The sequence below is a fragment of the Caretta caretta genome, chromosome 10, assembly GCF_965140235.1.
Source record: "Caretta caretta isolate rCarCar2 chromosome 10, rCarCar1.hap1, whole genome shotgun sequence".
NCBI lineage: Eukaryota > Metazoa > Chordata > Testudines > Cheloniidae > Caretta > Caretta caretta.
This window is the reverse complement of record NC_134215.1, coordinates 16889138-16905802: the sequence shown is the minus strand read 5'-3', so window position 1 is coordinate 16905802 and position 16665 is coordinate 16889138. Positions and strand designations below refer to the sequence as shown.

Genomic DNA, 16665 nt, shown 5'->3' with positions numbered 1-16665 from the left:
AGCCCCCGCCCGGGAAATCTTCATTGCCAGGGTAGTTCTGTTGAGGAGGGACAGTTTGCCCAATATCTAGTTTGCCATAACTGTTACCAATGTGAATGAATCCTCCCAACCCTCGGGGAAGTAGACGAATGGTTGTCATCAGTCTTCATCTGTATGATGGAAAGGCCTAGAATCACACTGTTAAACCCTATTCTATTGATGGGGAAAAGTGAGACACAAAGAGATCAAGTGATTTGGCCAAAGCGACTTAATTAGCATTTGCTTTATGGTAGCACTTTGCCCCCCACTCCTCTATCCTCCCGTGATCAGGGCCCCTTTGTGCTAGGTGCTAGTGAATGCAGTGAGAGACAGTCCTGCCCCAAAGACTTCACGATCTAACGAGACAAGACAGAAGAAGGGTGGGAGAAGGGACGGATTATTATCCCCATTTATACAGACAGGGATCTATGTTACAGCGTGATGAATGCTAAGGTCACACAGGAAGCGGAGAGAGGAGTTAGCACATGAACTCAGGTACTTTACTTGAAGGATTGGGCCACAAGTCAGTGGCAGAGCCACAGAGGTATCCAGGGTCCTGTTACCTAGTTACCTCCGCTGACCACTAGACCAATATTGAATGCAGTCCCAGTTCCACAATTATTATTTATTTGTATTACCATCGTGCCCTGGAGCCCTCATCAGGGACCGGGACCCCATTGTGCTAAGCACTGTACAAACAGAACCAAAAGACAGCTCCTGCCCCAGAAAGCTGACAGCCTAAGTATAAGACAGGAGACAACAGAAGGGCACAAACAATCAGACAGGTGAATACAAGGAAACTAGGAAACAGGATTGCTCCGCATGGTGGGCAGTGGTCTCAGCACTCCAGCGGCCTACGTGTTGTCAAGTCTTTTGTAGGCATCACAAGAAAGGAGACTTTGAGGAGGGATTTGAAGGTAAACAATGAGGTGAATTTGTGATGTTGATGGGGAGCTCCTCCCAGGTGTGAGGGGCAGCATGGGAGAAATCACAAAGGTTCTTGTTTCAAAATTTAACAGGTAAGACAATGGAGGCACATTTTGATAGTGAACTCCATAAAGCAGCTCCAACACCAGTTGGACAAGGTAGATCTCTGCTCCAAAACTAAAACAAAGAGTGGAGGAAAATTCAAAGTTAAGGCTGGCATCTCTTTCGCAAGGTAGGATGGCCCAAAACCTCAAAGGTAATTCCTATTGAAAGAAATGGGAGTTAGGCACCTAAATACCTTTGAGGATCTGGGCCTCTCTCTCTATCCTAGCTTTGAATGTCATATTTGTTCCCCAAGAAGAAAAAGAAAAAGGATTGGTAAGGAAATGCCAACAGACCTTTAATTGCAGTGGTAGGAACAATGCTGCTCTAAAAATCCTTCAAATATCCATCTTCCTAAAAAGTAGCTTCGAAAACACACAACTTCTAGTGCCTCACTTTTATTCAGAAACCAATGAGTCCAGATAGGCTTAGTTTAATTCCCCTGCTAATAATGCATTCATTGGCCAGGCCACTTCCCTGCAGAAATGAATTATGTGCCTGGCTGCTCCCATGATGTTCTTCACCAAGGGACAGGTCCTGCAACTTGCTGCCACCCCTTAGCAGTTACTGGCTTTATCAGGCACTGAGGGTACTTGGTTACTTGCATAGCTGGTTCCTAGAGTGTCTGTACTACTTATTAATCAGATGGAGCTGCAGTTTTCAACCTGGGGTCTACGGACCCCCGGGAGACTGCAGACTATGTCTAAGGGGCTCAGGAAAGGTGACTATGAACAGTTTCAGATCCCCGAAAAGGCATTCTGGTTTTCTGATTAACCAAAAGTATGTGAAAGTGTGTGTATTTGCCTACAAGTCAAAACCTGGAAGTGTTGTCATTACTACAGATGCCCACAGTTTCATGCTCTTTCTCATGCCACATCAAATGCTGTGCTGAGCACATGCAACATTGATAGTTAAATCCTCTTCAGTTTGTCACTACACCAGTAGAAGAGCAGAGGATATGCTGCTTTTAGAGGCGGTTACTTTCATATACCAAGAGCACTAGCAGGGCTAGGTCTGGTCATGATCTGTTTAATAGTCCTCTTTGCAAGCGTAATGCATACACGGCAATTGAAATTTGGCTATATGAGACTAGCATTAGTCTCCTTTCCACCATGCTATTTCAAGTCATACGCTAAGTGAGATAGCAGAGCTTTGAAAACTGTGTTTGCTCCCTGGCATCTCTTCGCACCCCTAGCCAGGGGCAGCAGCTCTGCATAATTTTGGGTGGTGCCCAGAACAGGTCCAGGTCCCACCCCCACACACCTGCCTAAGGCTCTGGGAGGGAGTTTAGGTGCAGGAGGGGTGCAGACTCTGAGAGAGACTTTGGGTGCTGCGTGCAGGCTTTGGCCTGGGACAGAGGGTTAGGGTGCAGGGCTGGGCCAAGGATGAGGGGTTTGGGATGCAGAAAGCAGGCTGCCCTGGGGCTGGGGGCCAGAGAGGAGAATTCCCCCCAGCCCTCTACCCCCCTGGCAGCAGCAAGTACTGGGGAGGGAGGAGGGCCCCTCCCCAGCACAATACTCATCCAAGCCCTCCGCGGCTGCTGCTCAGGAGGTCCAGCCAGGAGAAGCCCCCCGCAGTCAGGCGCAGCAGCCACCTCAGATTGCCCCCAGTGCCGCTCCCTTGTAGCTGGCAGCGGCCAGCGAGGAAGCGCACCACGGAGCAGCAGCCCACAGCAGGCAGGGATGCTCCAGGTGAGGCACACAGGGGTGGCAGGTGGGCCCTGGGGAAAGACCTACCCTCAACACTAGTGAAGCTGGGCCCTCCCAGGCCCTGAATTTTCTGGAGCCTGGGCACCATGGGCCCAAACAATTCACTGCCCCTGGCACAGTGTAGGCAATATAGAGAACTATATACAGGACTAGGCCTCCTAATGTAGTTCTTAGAGCAAGGAAGGTGATTTACCTAGAGAGGTACTGTGGGGGATGGAAGGGGGAAGAAATCCGCACTGGAAGCCCCCTCAGATTCTGCCAGCAGCCCTCTAACAGTGCTTCCTCACTGCTATTACTTGAGCTTCTCTTGATATACAAACATGAGAAATGGAATAGGGTTAGGTGACAGGAATACTCAGTCATTCCTACAAAAGATGCTCAAACAGCAAGAGGAACAAGCACTGCTCTCATCTGAGGGTAGCTATAGTTAGCCTAAAGGATTATGGGGGGGAGGAAAGTAGGAAGCAGGGAGATATTTGTAGTTATTCATGCAGAGAAAAAAAAATCACAGTTCAGACAATTTATCCCATTAAATTCTAACTTGAGAGAAAGACCAGAATTTTGGGATGGGGGAATATGTGTAGTAAGTGTTCAGTTCCATGGCACTAGAGATCCTAGCAATTTCGCACATCTAGGAAAGCAGCAGCTGTGGAGAATACAGTCACCTTAGATGCTAGTATAGTGATATCTGACACTAGGGTTAAACTACTGTCCAGCCCCAGAGGAGAGGGCCCTCAAGTTAATTACACAATTGTGAGGAAGTTTGCTTTTCAGTTGTTTCTTAAACCAGCTAAGTCTTCTCTCAGCCAGGCAAGTTACTCAGCCTTGAAGCGGGTGTAAATAGCCTGAGGAAGCGTTCATTTTAAATCTGATGATAGTAGTTAGTAAACAGATGACTCTATTCTCTGTCTACCCTGCCTTTATGGAAGTAGGATCTTGATCTTATGCCATGGCTAGAGTAGGGCACAGAGTAAGTACGGATATTTAAATTTTCCAGTTAAAGGTAGCAACTGTGGCACAGTTGCTCTGTTATGTAGCAAGTAAGCACCCTGATTTTTAAAGGGTTAAAAAAAAACCCTCAAGTTGATCCCATTTCAAAACAAGAACCCCAACACTATGTGATTAGATCCACTGGGTGTGTAGTCTGGAACTGTGGCAGGCATGCTGTGTAGCCCTGACTCTTCTTCCCCCTGCCCTAGAGGCAATTAAAATAACCCTACACCTACTCTCAAACTAGCCAATTAAGCCAAAAAAACCAAGCCCAAATCCAGCATTCCCACCCCACACATTGGGCATGGAATTGCCTATTCCTGATCAGGTGTCACTTTCTGCATGTAGCGTAGGTACCTCAGCCCACATGGAGTTGTCAGAGACTATGGCAGAGAAGAGATGTTGCCAAAATAACCCTGTCAAAGACTCAGAAGGGACAGGGTTGATTTTAGCAAGATCTTGTTTTGGACAAGTCTACTTTTCTAGCTCCAGTTACTGGTCACCAACTGCTGTGTGGCTCTATGTTGTGTAGGGCAAGTATTGCCAATTCGGAAATCAGGACTACAGTTTGTTCTTGCCTGCTGCATTTTTGGGAGCTGGTGTTCACAGAAGACCACAGCTATGGAGGACAGCTTTATGAAACCCCTATTGCTGGCCTAAGTTTAAGCCTAGTGTAGTGGCTAGTATCTGCAAGAGTCACCACCACTATGCCAGGACACTTGAGCTACACAGAGCGTGGCTGGAGACCCTAGCCCTGCAACTGCATGGGTAAGCTAGAAGAGTAACAGAAGGTTGACAGACAGCACAACATTTTCTAGAATAGAGTTGTCTCTTCAAAAATGCCCCATAGTGTCAAGTGTAGTGAGTCCAATTGCTTTTGTAATAGGCACTATGAGTGGTTAGTTTCATTAGTGCTAGACATGGCGCTGTTGGTATAAGAACACAAGATCTCCTAAAAATGTAGGGCTAGTACGCAGACTTTTGCAGATCTACCTTGCTGCTACTGCTCATGTACTGATGGGCATTAACTTCTACTGGTTGAGTCGTGGATAGGATCAGAGGAAACATGGAGCTCTTTAGCGCAAAGACCGAGTCCCAGGGTTGTCACCTTAATGATGAATGTAGATTAGGTTGAGATTAGGCTCAATCTCTCCTTGGTGTATCTACAGAATAAGGGTTCTAAAATACTGCCAACAATACAAGTGCCTTCACCCTACTACATTAACTGAACAGTAAGGAGCAGCTGTATAGTAGAATAGGTACTTACGACAATTAAACAATGGAATTAGGACAGTTGTCAGGCTAGTACAGTTACTATTGAGTTAACATTTTGTACCATGGGACTGGCTGGTTGGTTTGTCTGGGCTTTAGAGAGGAGCCAAGTCTCACTGGCTTCTATTGGAAACTAGAAGTAGCCCCTTCTGAAATAAAGGAGAGTCCACCATGAACTAGTGCATCCAGCAGTTTATTTTGTCACAGGTCATTTAGCGTATCACTTTCCCATTACAGCTTTTGTCCTCTTCAGATTTTTAAAGAGAGCCACTGACACCAGTGCAGTGACCATCAGGCCAAGGACCACAGTAGCTGCTGCTACTACAGTGGTCCATGCTCCTTCTCTCAGGGGAGTTTCTTCTGTAGGGAGGGAAAAAAAGGGTGAACCACAAGTTAGTGGCCAGATTATGCCATAACTTGGATTGGCAACAACATGCCTCAGTTAGGTCAAGGAGAGGTATTTGTTCCATACCTTGGGTTGAAGGCCATTCATCTGCTACAAAGCTAACAGGACCAGGTAAGCTTGCTACACCGGAGTTCTCTGCTTGCATCACAACAGCATCTGCAAGAGATTAGTCAACACATAATTCTGACTAACTGGAGTCTGGAAATCCACAAACATAGCAAGCTAACTGGACTATCAACAGGAATGCTTCAAGGTCTAGAAAACATGGCTACAAGAAGGTGGAAAGTGGGTTGTTTAGTCCAGAAAAGACAACTGAGCGGTACCTTACTTTGACATGCTTGAAGACTTTCCACTGATAACAGTGTGGATCAATCAGGGGCTTCAGTCACAGCAAGGGATGTTTAGGTTAGGAAAGGTTTCTCTCCTAATGTCTAACTGCAAGGGTAGGCAGGCACTGGAGCAAAGTTACCTAGATGGTTTGCAGAATTGGTCACTGGTGGTTGTTAACGAAAGTAGCGTGGGCTAGATAGTACTTCGTCCTGGTTGAGTGCAGGAGACTGACTAGAAGACCTAGCAAGTTCCCTTTCATACCTACATTATTCTGCTGTGGTAGGACAGCATGTTACGTGACATTCTAGTTGCCAGCAGTGATTAAATCCTACCTCGTTTGTTTCTGGCTGAGGGAGGACATAGTGTTGAACACAGAGGGGAGTCTGGATGAAGTCTGTCACAGAGAAGAGCACTGCAGTGGAAGTACACCTAGAGCAAAGATAAGGGAGAGATTTGGAGCACAGGAAGCCTGAGCCTTTAGCTAGAGCTAGAGGGACTGCACTTACTAGGCTAGCGAGAGCCTTGTCACCCGCTACGAAGGCAAAGGTCTTCACTTCAAATCTCTGGCGATAGTTGGGATAGCTGACTGCTAGGCCCACTGGATGAAATGCGGTTCTGTAGTTATCGAGTTCATAGTCACACCTACAGGAGGTCATGTAGAAAGGCAGCTTCTCAGAGAGGGCAGAGTTGAAATCAGGCAAGAAGAGAGAGTCTTGGAAGGTTTGCGTCATTAACATTCAAGTTTAATATTTAGTCCATTACCCAAGAGACCCTCAATACTGTTTCCTAGAGATCTGCCAGAGCTTGGAAGCCTGCATTAGGACAGCAATTCATTGGGGTTGAGTCACTCAGTTGTGAGCCATTGGAGTGACAGTTGGCATTTACACATTTTAGTCCTTGAGCATGTGCACTCTCAGATGTCTAGCTTGACCTAAGGCTAGAGCGACCTACACTTTGTGGTCAGATCATAGCCAGACAGCAACCCTTTGCTCCTACATCTGTGTGAGGAACATTGCGCTCACAGCTCCAACAAGCCTTTGCATAGCACTTCAGGGAAACACTTGAGCAGGCCAGCCTCACCTATGTTCCTACAGGAGTTGGAATATACCTACCCATCCACAACAATGTTCCACCGGGGCAGAGAGCTTGGATCTTGCGATGTTGTTGCCCAGCAGTCATCCAGTACCAGTCGGATGTTGGGGTCATTGCGGTTCAGAACTTGCACTTCCAAGAAGATTGGTTGCCGCAGATATTTCACAATAGGGTACTGGTCGTCACTGTAGGGCTGCACGTAGGAGTCATCTGAAAAAACCAAGGATGGCAGAGTTGACAGCCCAGTTCGCAATAGGTAGGAATCTCAATCTAGAGAGATGAAGCAGCCAGCTATGGAAGAAGTCTGGTACTGTAGGTGCATAGAAGGACACAGCTCGTGAGTGCTTTAGTTGAACTCCTTGCACAGGGAGAGAAAAAGCCTCCTAAACTCAACATCCCTACTGGATTCCCCCATAGCAAGAGGCTCTATTAAAACCTAGCCTGCCAGGTCTACGTCACAGACCACCAGTGATGGAATCATGCCACCCCTGGATATCAAAAGGTCTCTGGGTCTACTGCTCTGGATAGTAGGGACTGAAGAGCTCCTTTGACTATGGAGGGAATCACTTCATTTCTGCCCTGGACACAATTTGCGGCTAGATGCAAGCTTTACCTGGATAGATCAGCAGGATCAAGGAGAGAGGACCCTGGTTTATTGAAGAAACTGGAGGAGGGAGACTGCTTATCCTTACGCTCAGGGACGCGTCACCACTTTTGTAGGTGCACAATACGGTCAGCCTGAAAGACAGAATGCGCAGCATCAGCTTAGCTGGCAATTTGCAGTCAGTCACTTTGCTTAGTGTTGCGATGGGCTGTCACCAGCAGAGTTGTGGACTGACCTGAATTCACTGTCCCTAGAAATCCTGCGTGGCGGTTGATCTGCCCACAAGGCACGCACTTCATTCTCATAAGTTGTCCTCTCGCCTTCAAACTACAGGGGATACAGGAGACTTAGTGACTGCCCTGCCACATGAGCGCCTTTCGCAGTCACTGTCCTGACACTTACCCTCTGCCTTGTCCCACACTTGTTCAGTGGGACGTGAAACCGAACCATGTCATTTGAGGGAGACTTGAAGACTGGTTTGCATGTAGGATCTCTTAGCCTGATGGTATCCAAGTCTAGGGCTGGTTTTGTCCTGTCACTCTGTACTTCAAAGTCCATGTAGCCATCCTGAGTGCACACAGCAGCTGAAACATTCAAGGAATTGGGATGGGTTGCTCTAGGGGGTTCCTGGACATGGGGCTATGGCAGCTCCTGCCTCAGTTCAGTGAGCAACTACACGGAGAGTGTTTTAGCCAAGCTGTGTGTGTAGGGGCCCTGACTACCCTAGGAATTTTTCTGCACCTACTGGATTGTCCCTGGTCTCCATTTTATATAGCATAATCTGGAGGGCAAGGATCCTGCAACAGCTCATGCCCGGAAGCTCAAGGACCCATCAACTGCTCACAAAGCAGTGCTCTAGGAGGATGAATCAGATTGGAGGGTAGGCTGGAGTCTACCCATTAGCCCTGCCCTAACCAGCTCAGGCAGGGGAACCTGGTGTCTGGTTCTAGTCTATTACCTACCCTGTAGAGCAGGTAAACAAGGGCTGGGTGTGACAGCACCAGAGCCAATCCTTAAGGGAGTATACGGGGAGGAGCAGGGCAGAACAAACAGCCCTCCAGTAGCTGCTGACTGGCTGCAAAATTGGGGGGAAAGTCCTCAGATGGAGTTGTGATTGGTTATGCCTTCTGCCACCTCCATGAAAAGGGAGCGGTCATTACTACGTGGATTCTCAGAGGAGTTAGGTGATCAGACTGTGTGACGCCTCCAATCACCAAGTAGGTGGTCATGTCCAGGTCACCCAAATGTCAACCCAAGAAACAGTCCTCACCAGCAAAGGAAGGGCATCTATATTTGACCCAGGAAACACGACTGCAACTAAATGGGCTCCAAGACAAAGGTGCAGAGAGCCCCTACAGCAGAAGTTTTGTTTGCCAGCTACTAGGAGTTTGCACCAGACATAGCTGCACTTGTAGCTGAGCTCAACCTATGGCTAAAGTGTTCCCATCAAAGATGGGCCCTCCAGATTCATAGCGTAATGTGCTGAGGGTTTACTCAGTCTCCTGCATTAAAGGAAATTCATTTCATGGAGCCACTGAGTTGCAACACTGCAAATCTTGGAAGCTTGAAATCTCTCATGTTGATCAGCACTTCAGGGACAGCTAAAACTGCACTACTACAGAAAGAGTTCCCAGGAAAAACAGACCGTCTCACCTATTGGTGCATGTTGGTCACAGGGACATGCTGGATAAGTCACCATTGACACCATTTCTCCATGAAAGTTGAAAGCTAATCTTAGAGATGCCATGTATGACTGAAGTCCGAAGCAGCTCTCTTCATACAGCTGGAAGAGAGGGAGGCCATGACAGTTTGTAGCAGTTCTGTCCCCTCCAGGGGAAGTTAAGACTTGGCCTCTGAATCAGTCATTTAGATGGGACTAATCTAGCCAGGAATATTAGTGTCTCAGAAGGATACTTATCCGCCATTCCAATACATCTCCTGGGTCAAGTAATAGGGATTTGGAGAATCCTAGAATATCAGGGTTGAAGGGACCCCAGAAGGTCATCTAGTCCAACCCCCTGCTCGAAGCAGGAGCTATTCCCAGTTAAATCATCCCAGCCAGGGCTTTGTCAAGCCTGACCTTAAAAACCTCTAAGGAAGGAGATTCTACCACCTCCCTAGGTAACGCATTCCAGTGTTTCACCACCCTCTTAGTGAAAAAGTTTTTCCTAATATCCAATCTAAACCTCCCCCACTGCAACTTGAGACCATTACTCCTCGTTCTGTCATCTGCTACCATTGAGAACAGTCTAGAGCCATCCTCTTTGGAACCCCCTTTCAGGTAGTTGAAAGCAGCTATCAAATCCCCCCTCATTCTTCTCTTCTGCAGAAGAAACAATCCCAGTTCCCTCAGCCTCTCCTCATAACTCATGTGTTCCAGACCCCTAATCATTTTTGTTGCCCTTCGCTGGACTCTCTCGAATTTATCCACATCCTTCTTGAAGTGTGGGGCCCAAAACTGGACACAGTACTCCAGATGAGGCCTCACCAATGTCGAATAGAGGGGAACGATCACGTCCCTCGATCTGCTCGCTATGCCCCTACTTATACATCCCAAAATGCCATTGGCCTTCTTGGCAACAAGGGCACACTGCTGACTCATATCCAGCTTCTCGTCCACTGTCACCCCTAGGTCCTTTTCCGCAGAACTGCTGCCTAGCCATTCGGTCCCTAGTCTGTAGCTGTGCATTGGGTTCTTCCGTCCTAAGTGAGTTTAAGGTCAGTTACTGACTGAAACTGAAGTGTCTGTTCATGGAATGATGCATGTTAGACCTAGATGGACCTTCCAAGTGAGCCATTCAAGTGTACTTTTGACCTTACAGAGAGTCAGCATGTGGTCCATTTTCTTTCAACTGGAACTCACTCTTACTTAGGGGCATCAGATTGCCGCACGCTATGTTCTGTCCACAAAACATTCCTGACCCCAAACGGACATCAGCAGCAGCAACACAGCATGGTATTCCCTCCCCCTTCATATCTAAGCCTATTAGGCTAGCTTCCTCTTGTCCTTGCCTCTCATCCCATCCAGTAGGGATAATCTATATCCTTCTGGAGAATTTCAGGAGGGTGCTTCAGGATTAGGGATAGCAGACATGACACCTGTCCAGGCAAGCCCAGGGGTTGAGCTACTGGCATGACAAGACAAGGGAAGGATCAGGACTGTGGATACTAGAACAAGCAGCCTGAATTTGATGAGGTAGCAAGGAGTAGTTTGCTGACAGACCTTGCTAGAATGGTCTGCAAGGAAGATTTCTAGGAGATGTATCTGGAGAGCGCTGGTAGAGATGGGGCTTGTGGGGGTGTCAGGAAGGAGGTTGCCATAATGGAGACAGTTCTAGCTGCATTAGAGGTTATGGTTAGGAAGATTGAGGTGGTTGGGAGGGGAAGGGGAAGGGGGGTCACGGTACATACAGCTGCCAAGTGGTGGCACGAGAAGGTCTGACTGGAGTCAATACCAAGGCACTGACCAGACAGATGCCTCCGTCGGCCTCATTGTAACTAAATCCTTCTCTACTCCACCTGTAGCCTGCACTTCATTTCAAAAAGAAAGAATGGCAATTGTGACCTTTCCTAAGGGAGCTTACTCTGGACTTCAGGATTCTTTTGTTGATGTGCAGCTTCACGCCCCTTCTTGTGTCCAGAGCAATTCCATTTGCTTGGAGTTGGGTCATGGGAATGTTTCTGTTGTCTATACTCACAGCAGAGAGGATCCCTGGGAAAGCTGGGATGGCAACAGTCATGTGTGTGGAGTTACAGGTTGCTGGACCTGCAAGAATAGCTCTGTTAGTGTCCAGAGACATTTTAAGGTACAAGTCCCTCTCGGGTCAGAGGGGGGACCAGCTTCCTCTGTGAAGAGGGGAAGTTTTACCTGGTGCACAGATCATTCTTGATTCTACAGTTAGCCGCTGGTCAGGAGGCCCATATGAAAGCTTGAGTGCCACAGTATATAGCATCTGGTTGTCTTGCTGCAGAGGATAGATACGGTTGAGAACAGCAGGTTAGTCACAGTGCAGTTCCCAGTGCCAGGTATAAAAGAAGCCTATTAGGATTCAGTAAGCCAGGCTGTAGTTCTGAAGAGACTTCAGAAGTCTTGCAGGGCATGTTAGCCACTGGAGTTACACCCTAGCCATTTCACATTTCTCCTACACACAGGAGTTCTTGGGAAGGGTGTACAAGCTCCATTCTAGGCCCTCATGCACCACATGGATTCATAGCCAGAAGTCAAGCTGCAGGTCTCACACACTCCCATTTCCAGATGCCCTCATGGGCTGCATGTAGAGTCAGACTAATCAGACTGCCCCAATAGCTCAGACTAGTGAGCCTCAGAAGTCTGAGGCTTCTCACGGTTCTATTTATAGACACCATCATTTGCCGATGGCAAGTTTTGCCTTTTGGCCTCGAGACAGTCTTGTGCACCTACCTTGTAAGAGGTGACTCCAGTTGCACCAAAAGAAACCTGGAAGATTAGGTTGTTGCTGTCAGCTAGGAATGTATACCCTTGCTGCATGGCTTGCCTAAAGCTTAGCCTGTGTGTTCGTGTTCCATCATCTATGGACAGTATCCAGGCCATCTGAGATTCTGTAGTCTGCAATTTGAGACTTCTGGTCAGTCAGGCATTAGGCTTTTCATTACCGAGCAAGGGGGTTATTGTTCTTATCTTTAAGAAGTGTTAAGACTGCTGTGAGTGGCAGCTTGGCTAACCAACATGAGAGAGATACTGAAGGGTCCAGTTTGGTGATGCTTGCTAAAGTAGCAAAGTGGCAGTTTCTACATGCAGCAGTTCTACTTTAGAGGCATGTTACTTTGCACACCCAGCCCCCATTTAGGACCGACGTTTCATACCATGTGTTCATCAGCAAAACTGGGAAGGAGTCTTGGAAATACAACCTGAAAGAGAACGGGACAGCAGCTGACTTCAAAGCACACTGTTCAAAAAGAAGAGGATACCAAGCAAGCTTTCCATGGTGAATGGAACAAGGAGCCTCTAACCCATTAGAGGAATGGAAGCTTTCGGGGAGTCTTCTGAGGAAGTGTGCTGCAGTGGCTAGAGGCCTGGCTTGTTTCTGGAGGGACAAGGTGGGGAAGCAGCAAATGCTGTTCTCCCCCTGTAGTTTAGGGCACCTGTTGACAGCTACTGACCATTAGCCAATAGAGGGGTCTACATAATTCAGTAAGCTGTGCCAAGCCTAGCCAGGGAAGCCCTTAGAAGTACACAAAGGAGGAGGTAAAGGTAACTAGCTAGAGTTTTTACAAATAAGAAGGCTAGTCTTTAATCTGAGTCTTCCCAGAGATCAGGAAGGGGAAAATCCACCATCATCCTGCTAGTCAGTCTTATTTCCTTACTCCCACCACCCAAAGAGAGTCTACAGACACATCTTCAAGATTTGACTGAGATGCCATTGAGGTGTCAGACTCCTCTCTACAGCTGAGAGCAGTTCCCTTTCCAAGGGATTGTCAAACTGCCCCACTTACTGCCATGAAGTCTTTAGTACAGTTTGTAGCTCCTGTAAAAATAGTAGGGACGACTTCATCTGCTTGAAGAGAATCACAGCCAATACTGTAGGTTACATTCTTGTCCCTTGCAATGGTTTTGTTGAGCACCAGCAGCTCTAGTCTCAGCTGGTGTTGGTCATGCTATAGCAAGAGAACACATTGGTCAGAATAAGACAGTGGCACCGTTTTACATTACTAGATGTTGCCTCAGATCAGCAATTAGAGCCAACCCTCAGAGGCCACATGTTCAAGTTGAGAATTTGCTTCAGCTGAAGTTGCTGTCTATAGAAGAGGCAGGGTTAGTTTTTAAAAATGGCTGTATTTGCATCCTTACTCAAAGGAAGGAATTTGATTTGTTGGGAGCCATTCAATTAGTCATTATTACATGGAAGCACCACCTCAGTGGGTGCTCTGGGGAGAAGGAGTCTCCCAGGAAAGAGAGATGGTACATTACATGACCCAACACTGTAGTTGGGTCACTTAGTAGGAGTCACTTTGGAGCCTCTGTCAAGTGAGCATGTTCCCAAAGCAGAGGGACAGTTTTACCTCTAGTCTGGTGCAGTTCACATACAGAGCAGTTAGAGTCAGCCTCTCATGATCCACCATGTAGTCACAGTCTACAATCTCTTCACCACTTCCATCTAGTGAGAGTAAGCTGGTCAGCTATGCTGCTAGAAGTTGCCTTGAGAACCTAGCTAAACATGCAGCAATACATACCAACTACATGGACCTGCCAGAAGTTGCTTCCAAGCTCTCTGGGAAACCCAATCAACATTTTGTCAGTGTGACAAGACACCGTCCCTACAAGAGGAAGTGAGCAGTCTGATATCAACTCCTTGCAACACAGGATAGGAGACAGCATACAGGCCGTTAGTATGCTAAAACCCACTCACTCCAGCAAATGGAGAGGAGAGTCACCCCAGGGTCAGTAAAACTATCCTATCTGCCTCAAGACAAGTCCACTCCTGCCCCCCCTCCAACCATGATCAGGGGAATGCCCTGGTTACCTGGGAAGTCTAGAGACATGGAACTAGTAACACCAGCTGTCAAGGGCACTATAAGGCAACCAAGTAAAAGAAGCAGCCTGCAAACAAGAGAAAAGATGCTCAGAAGCCAGCACAGCAAACAGAACTCTCCCTATACACAACCCTATGCAACCCACCCACTTACCACATGCTGTAAAAGGACCAGCCTAGCTGTAATACAGACAACCTCATGGCTCAGAGTCAAGCCACCCACATGAAGACACCAGAACAACTCACCTCCTACTCAGCTACAGGGGTTATATAGGAGGGGCTGCAGCCCCAGCACACCAGCAGCTCTTGGAAAACACCTGGGATGCTTCCTCAACACCTGCTAGCAGCTGACTCTGAGGCTGATGGTTTGCACCTGGCCCTGTTCTGTGCTGCAATCAGTGAGGAGGGGCAGCTTAGGGACAAAGCTCCTCTTTCAAGGGGATTTTATGCCCCTTTGCACAATTTTCTGTTTCCCTTCACTTTTAAGATTACTTTTGGTATCCATTTTTCCTTTCACCCTGCTCTTCCACCACCTTTCTCCCTCCGCTAGAAGATGGAGCAAAATAGCTGAGGAGCTAGAAACAGACAAATGCTTTGTGTGGCAGCCTTAAGCTCCCCTAGCCCTTTGCCCCTTACCAAGGAGAACACTTGGCATTGCTGGGCTCTTCTGCCCACTAAAACAGCCTTGTGCTCAGCCATGGGGTTTGTAAGTCACCCCACGCTTGGGAACTATCCTCAGTAGCCCCCGCCCGGGAAATCTTCATTGCCAGGGTAGTTCTGTTGAGGAGGGACAGTTTGCCCAATATCTAGTTTGCCATAACTGTTACCAATGTGAATGAATCCTCCCAACCCTCGGGGAAGTAGACGAATGGTTGTCATCAGTCTTCATCTGTATGATGGAAAGGCCTAGAATCACACTGTTAAACCCTATTCTATTGATGGGGAAAAGTGAGACACAAAGAGATCAAGTGATTTGGCCAAAGCGACTTAATTAGCATTTGCTTTATGGTAGCACTTTGCCCCCCACTCCTCTATCCTCCCGTGATCAGGGCCCCTTTGTGCTAGGTGCTAGTGAATGCAGTGAGAGACAGTCCTGCCCCAAAGACTTCACGATCTAACGAGACAAGACAGAAGAAGGGTGGGAGAAGGGACGGATTATTATCCCCATTTATACAGACAGGGATCTATGTTACAGCGTGATGAATGCTAAGGTCACACAGGAAGCGGAGAGAGGAGTTAGCACATGAACTCAGGTACTTTACTTGAAGGATTGGGCCACAAGTCAGTGGCAGAGCCACAGAGGTATCCAGGGTCCTGTTACCTAGTTACCTCCGCTGACCACTAGACCAATATTGAATGCAGTCCCAGTTCCACAATTATTATTTATTTGTATTACCATCGTGCCCTGGAGCCCTCATCAGGGACCGGGACCCCATTGTGCTAAGCACTGTACAAACAGAACCAAAAGACAGCTCCTGCCCCAGAAAGCTGACAGCCTAAGTATAAGACAGGAGACAACAGAAGGGCACAAACAATCAGACAGGTGAATACAAGGAAACTAGGAAACAGGATTGCTCCGCATGGTGGGCAGTGGTCTCAGCACTCCAGCGGCCTACGTGTTGTCAAGTCTTTTGTAGGCATCACAAGAAAGGAGACTTTGAGGAGGGATTTGAAGGTAAACAATGAGGTGAATTTGTGATGTTGATGGGGAGCTCCTCCCAGGTGTGAGGGGCAGCATGGGAGAAATCACAAAGGTTCTTGTTTCAAAATTTAACAGGTAAGACAATGGAGGCACATTTTGATAGTGAACTCCATAAAGCAGCTCCAACACCAGTTGGACAAGGTAGATCTCTGCTCCAAAACTAAAACAAAGAGTGGAGGAAAATTCAAAGTTAAGGCTGGCATCTCTTTCGCAAGGTAGGATGGCCCAAAACCTCAAAGGTAATTCCTATTGAAAGAAATGGGAGTTAGGCACCTAAATACCTTTGAGGATCTGGGCCTCTCTCTCTATCCTAGCTTTGAATGTCATATTTGTTCCCCAAGAAGAAAAAGAAAAAGGATTGGTAAGGAAATGCCAACAGACCTTTAATTGCAGTGGTAGGAACAATGCTGCTCTAAAAATCCTTCAAATATCCATCTTCCTAAAAAGTAGCTTCGAAAACACACAACTTCTAGTGCCTCACTTTTATTCAGAAACCAATGAGTCCAGATAGGCTTAGTTTAATTCCCCTGCTAATAATGCATTCATTGGCCAGGCCACTTCCCTGCAGAAATGAATTATGTGCCTGGCTGCTCCCATGATGTTCTTCACCAAGGGACAGGTCCTGCAACTTGCTGCCACCCCTTAGCAGTTACTGGCTTTATCAGGCACTGAGGGTACTTGGTTACTTGCATAGCTGGTTCCTAGAGTGTCTGTACTACTTATTAATCAGATGGAGCTGCAGTTTTCAACCTGGGGTCTACGGACCCCCGGGAGACTGCAGACTATGTCTAAGGGGCTCAGGAAAGGTGACTATGAACAGTTTCAGATCCCCGAAAAGGCATTCTGGTTTTCTGATTAACCAAAAGTATGTGAAAGTGTGTGTATTTGCCTACAAGTCAAAACCTGGAAGTGTTGTCATTACTACAGATGCCCACAGTTTCATGCTCTTTCTCATGCCACATCAAATGCTGTGCTGAGCACATGCAACATTGATAGTTAAATCC

General features: G+C 47.4%; 1 protein-coding gene across 1 annotated transcript; it reads right to left on the bottom strand.

Annotated features, from left to right (window-relative positions):
- Positions 1 to 5195: 5195 nt before the first annotated feature.
- LOC125644098 (zona pellucida sperm-binding protein 2-like) lies at positions 5196 to 13866 on the bottom strand. The gene is made up of 16 exons (XM_048867525.2): positions 13661 to 13866; positions 13490 to 13584; positions 12923 to 13084; positions 12293 to 12337; positions 11871 to 12035; positions 11319 to 11415; positions 11035 to 11216; positions 9104 to 9233; positions 7853 to 8034; positions 7686 to 7777; positions 7460 to 7584; positions 6867 to 7056; positions 6261 to 6396; positions 6087 to 6183; positions 5491 to 5580; positions 5196 to 5378 (listed from the first exon to the last, which is right to left on the bottom strand). Exons 1-16 carry the CDS (start codon positions 13803 to 13805, stop codon positions 5239 to 5241), a joined length of 2073 nt encoding a protein of 690 aa, XP_048723482.2. The 5' UTR covers positions 13806 to 13866; the 3' UTR covers positions 5196 to 5238.
- Positions 13867 to 16665: the final 2799 nt, after the last annotated feature.

Bases quoted from the DNA above. Each gene is read 5' to 3' on its own strand.
- LOC125644098 (XM_048867525.2), bottom strand. From the start codon at position 13,805: ATGCTGTCTCCTATCCTGTGTTGCAAGGAGTTGATATCAGACTGCTCA. The intron at 7,057-7,459 runs GTAAAGCTTGCA...TGGTTTTTTCAG, and splicing joins GATCCTGCTGATCTATCCAG to ATGACTCCTACGTGCAGCCC. The intron at 6,397-6,866 runs GTAGGTATATTC...GACCTCCTGTAG, and splicing joins TGGAACATTGTTGTGGATGG to GTGTGACTATGAACTCGATA.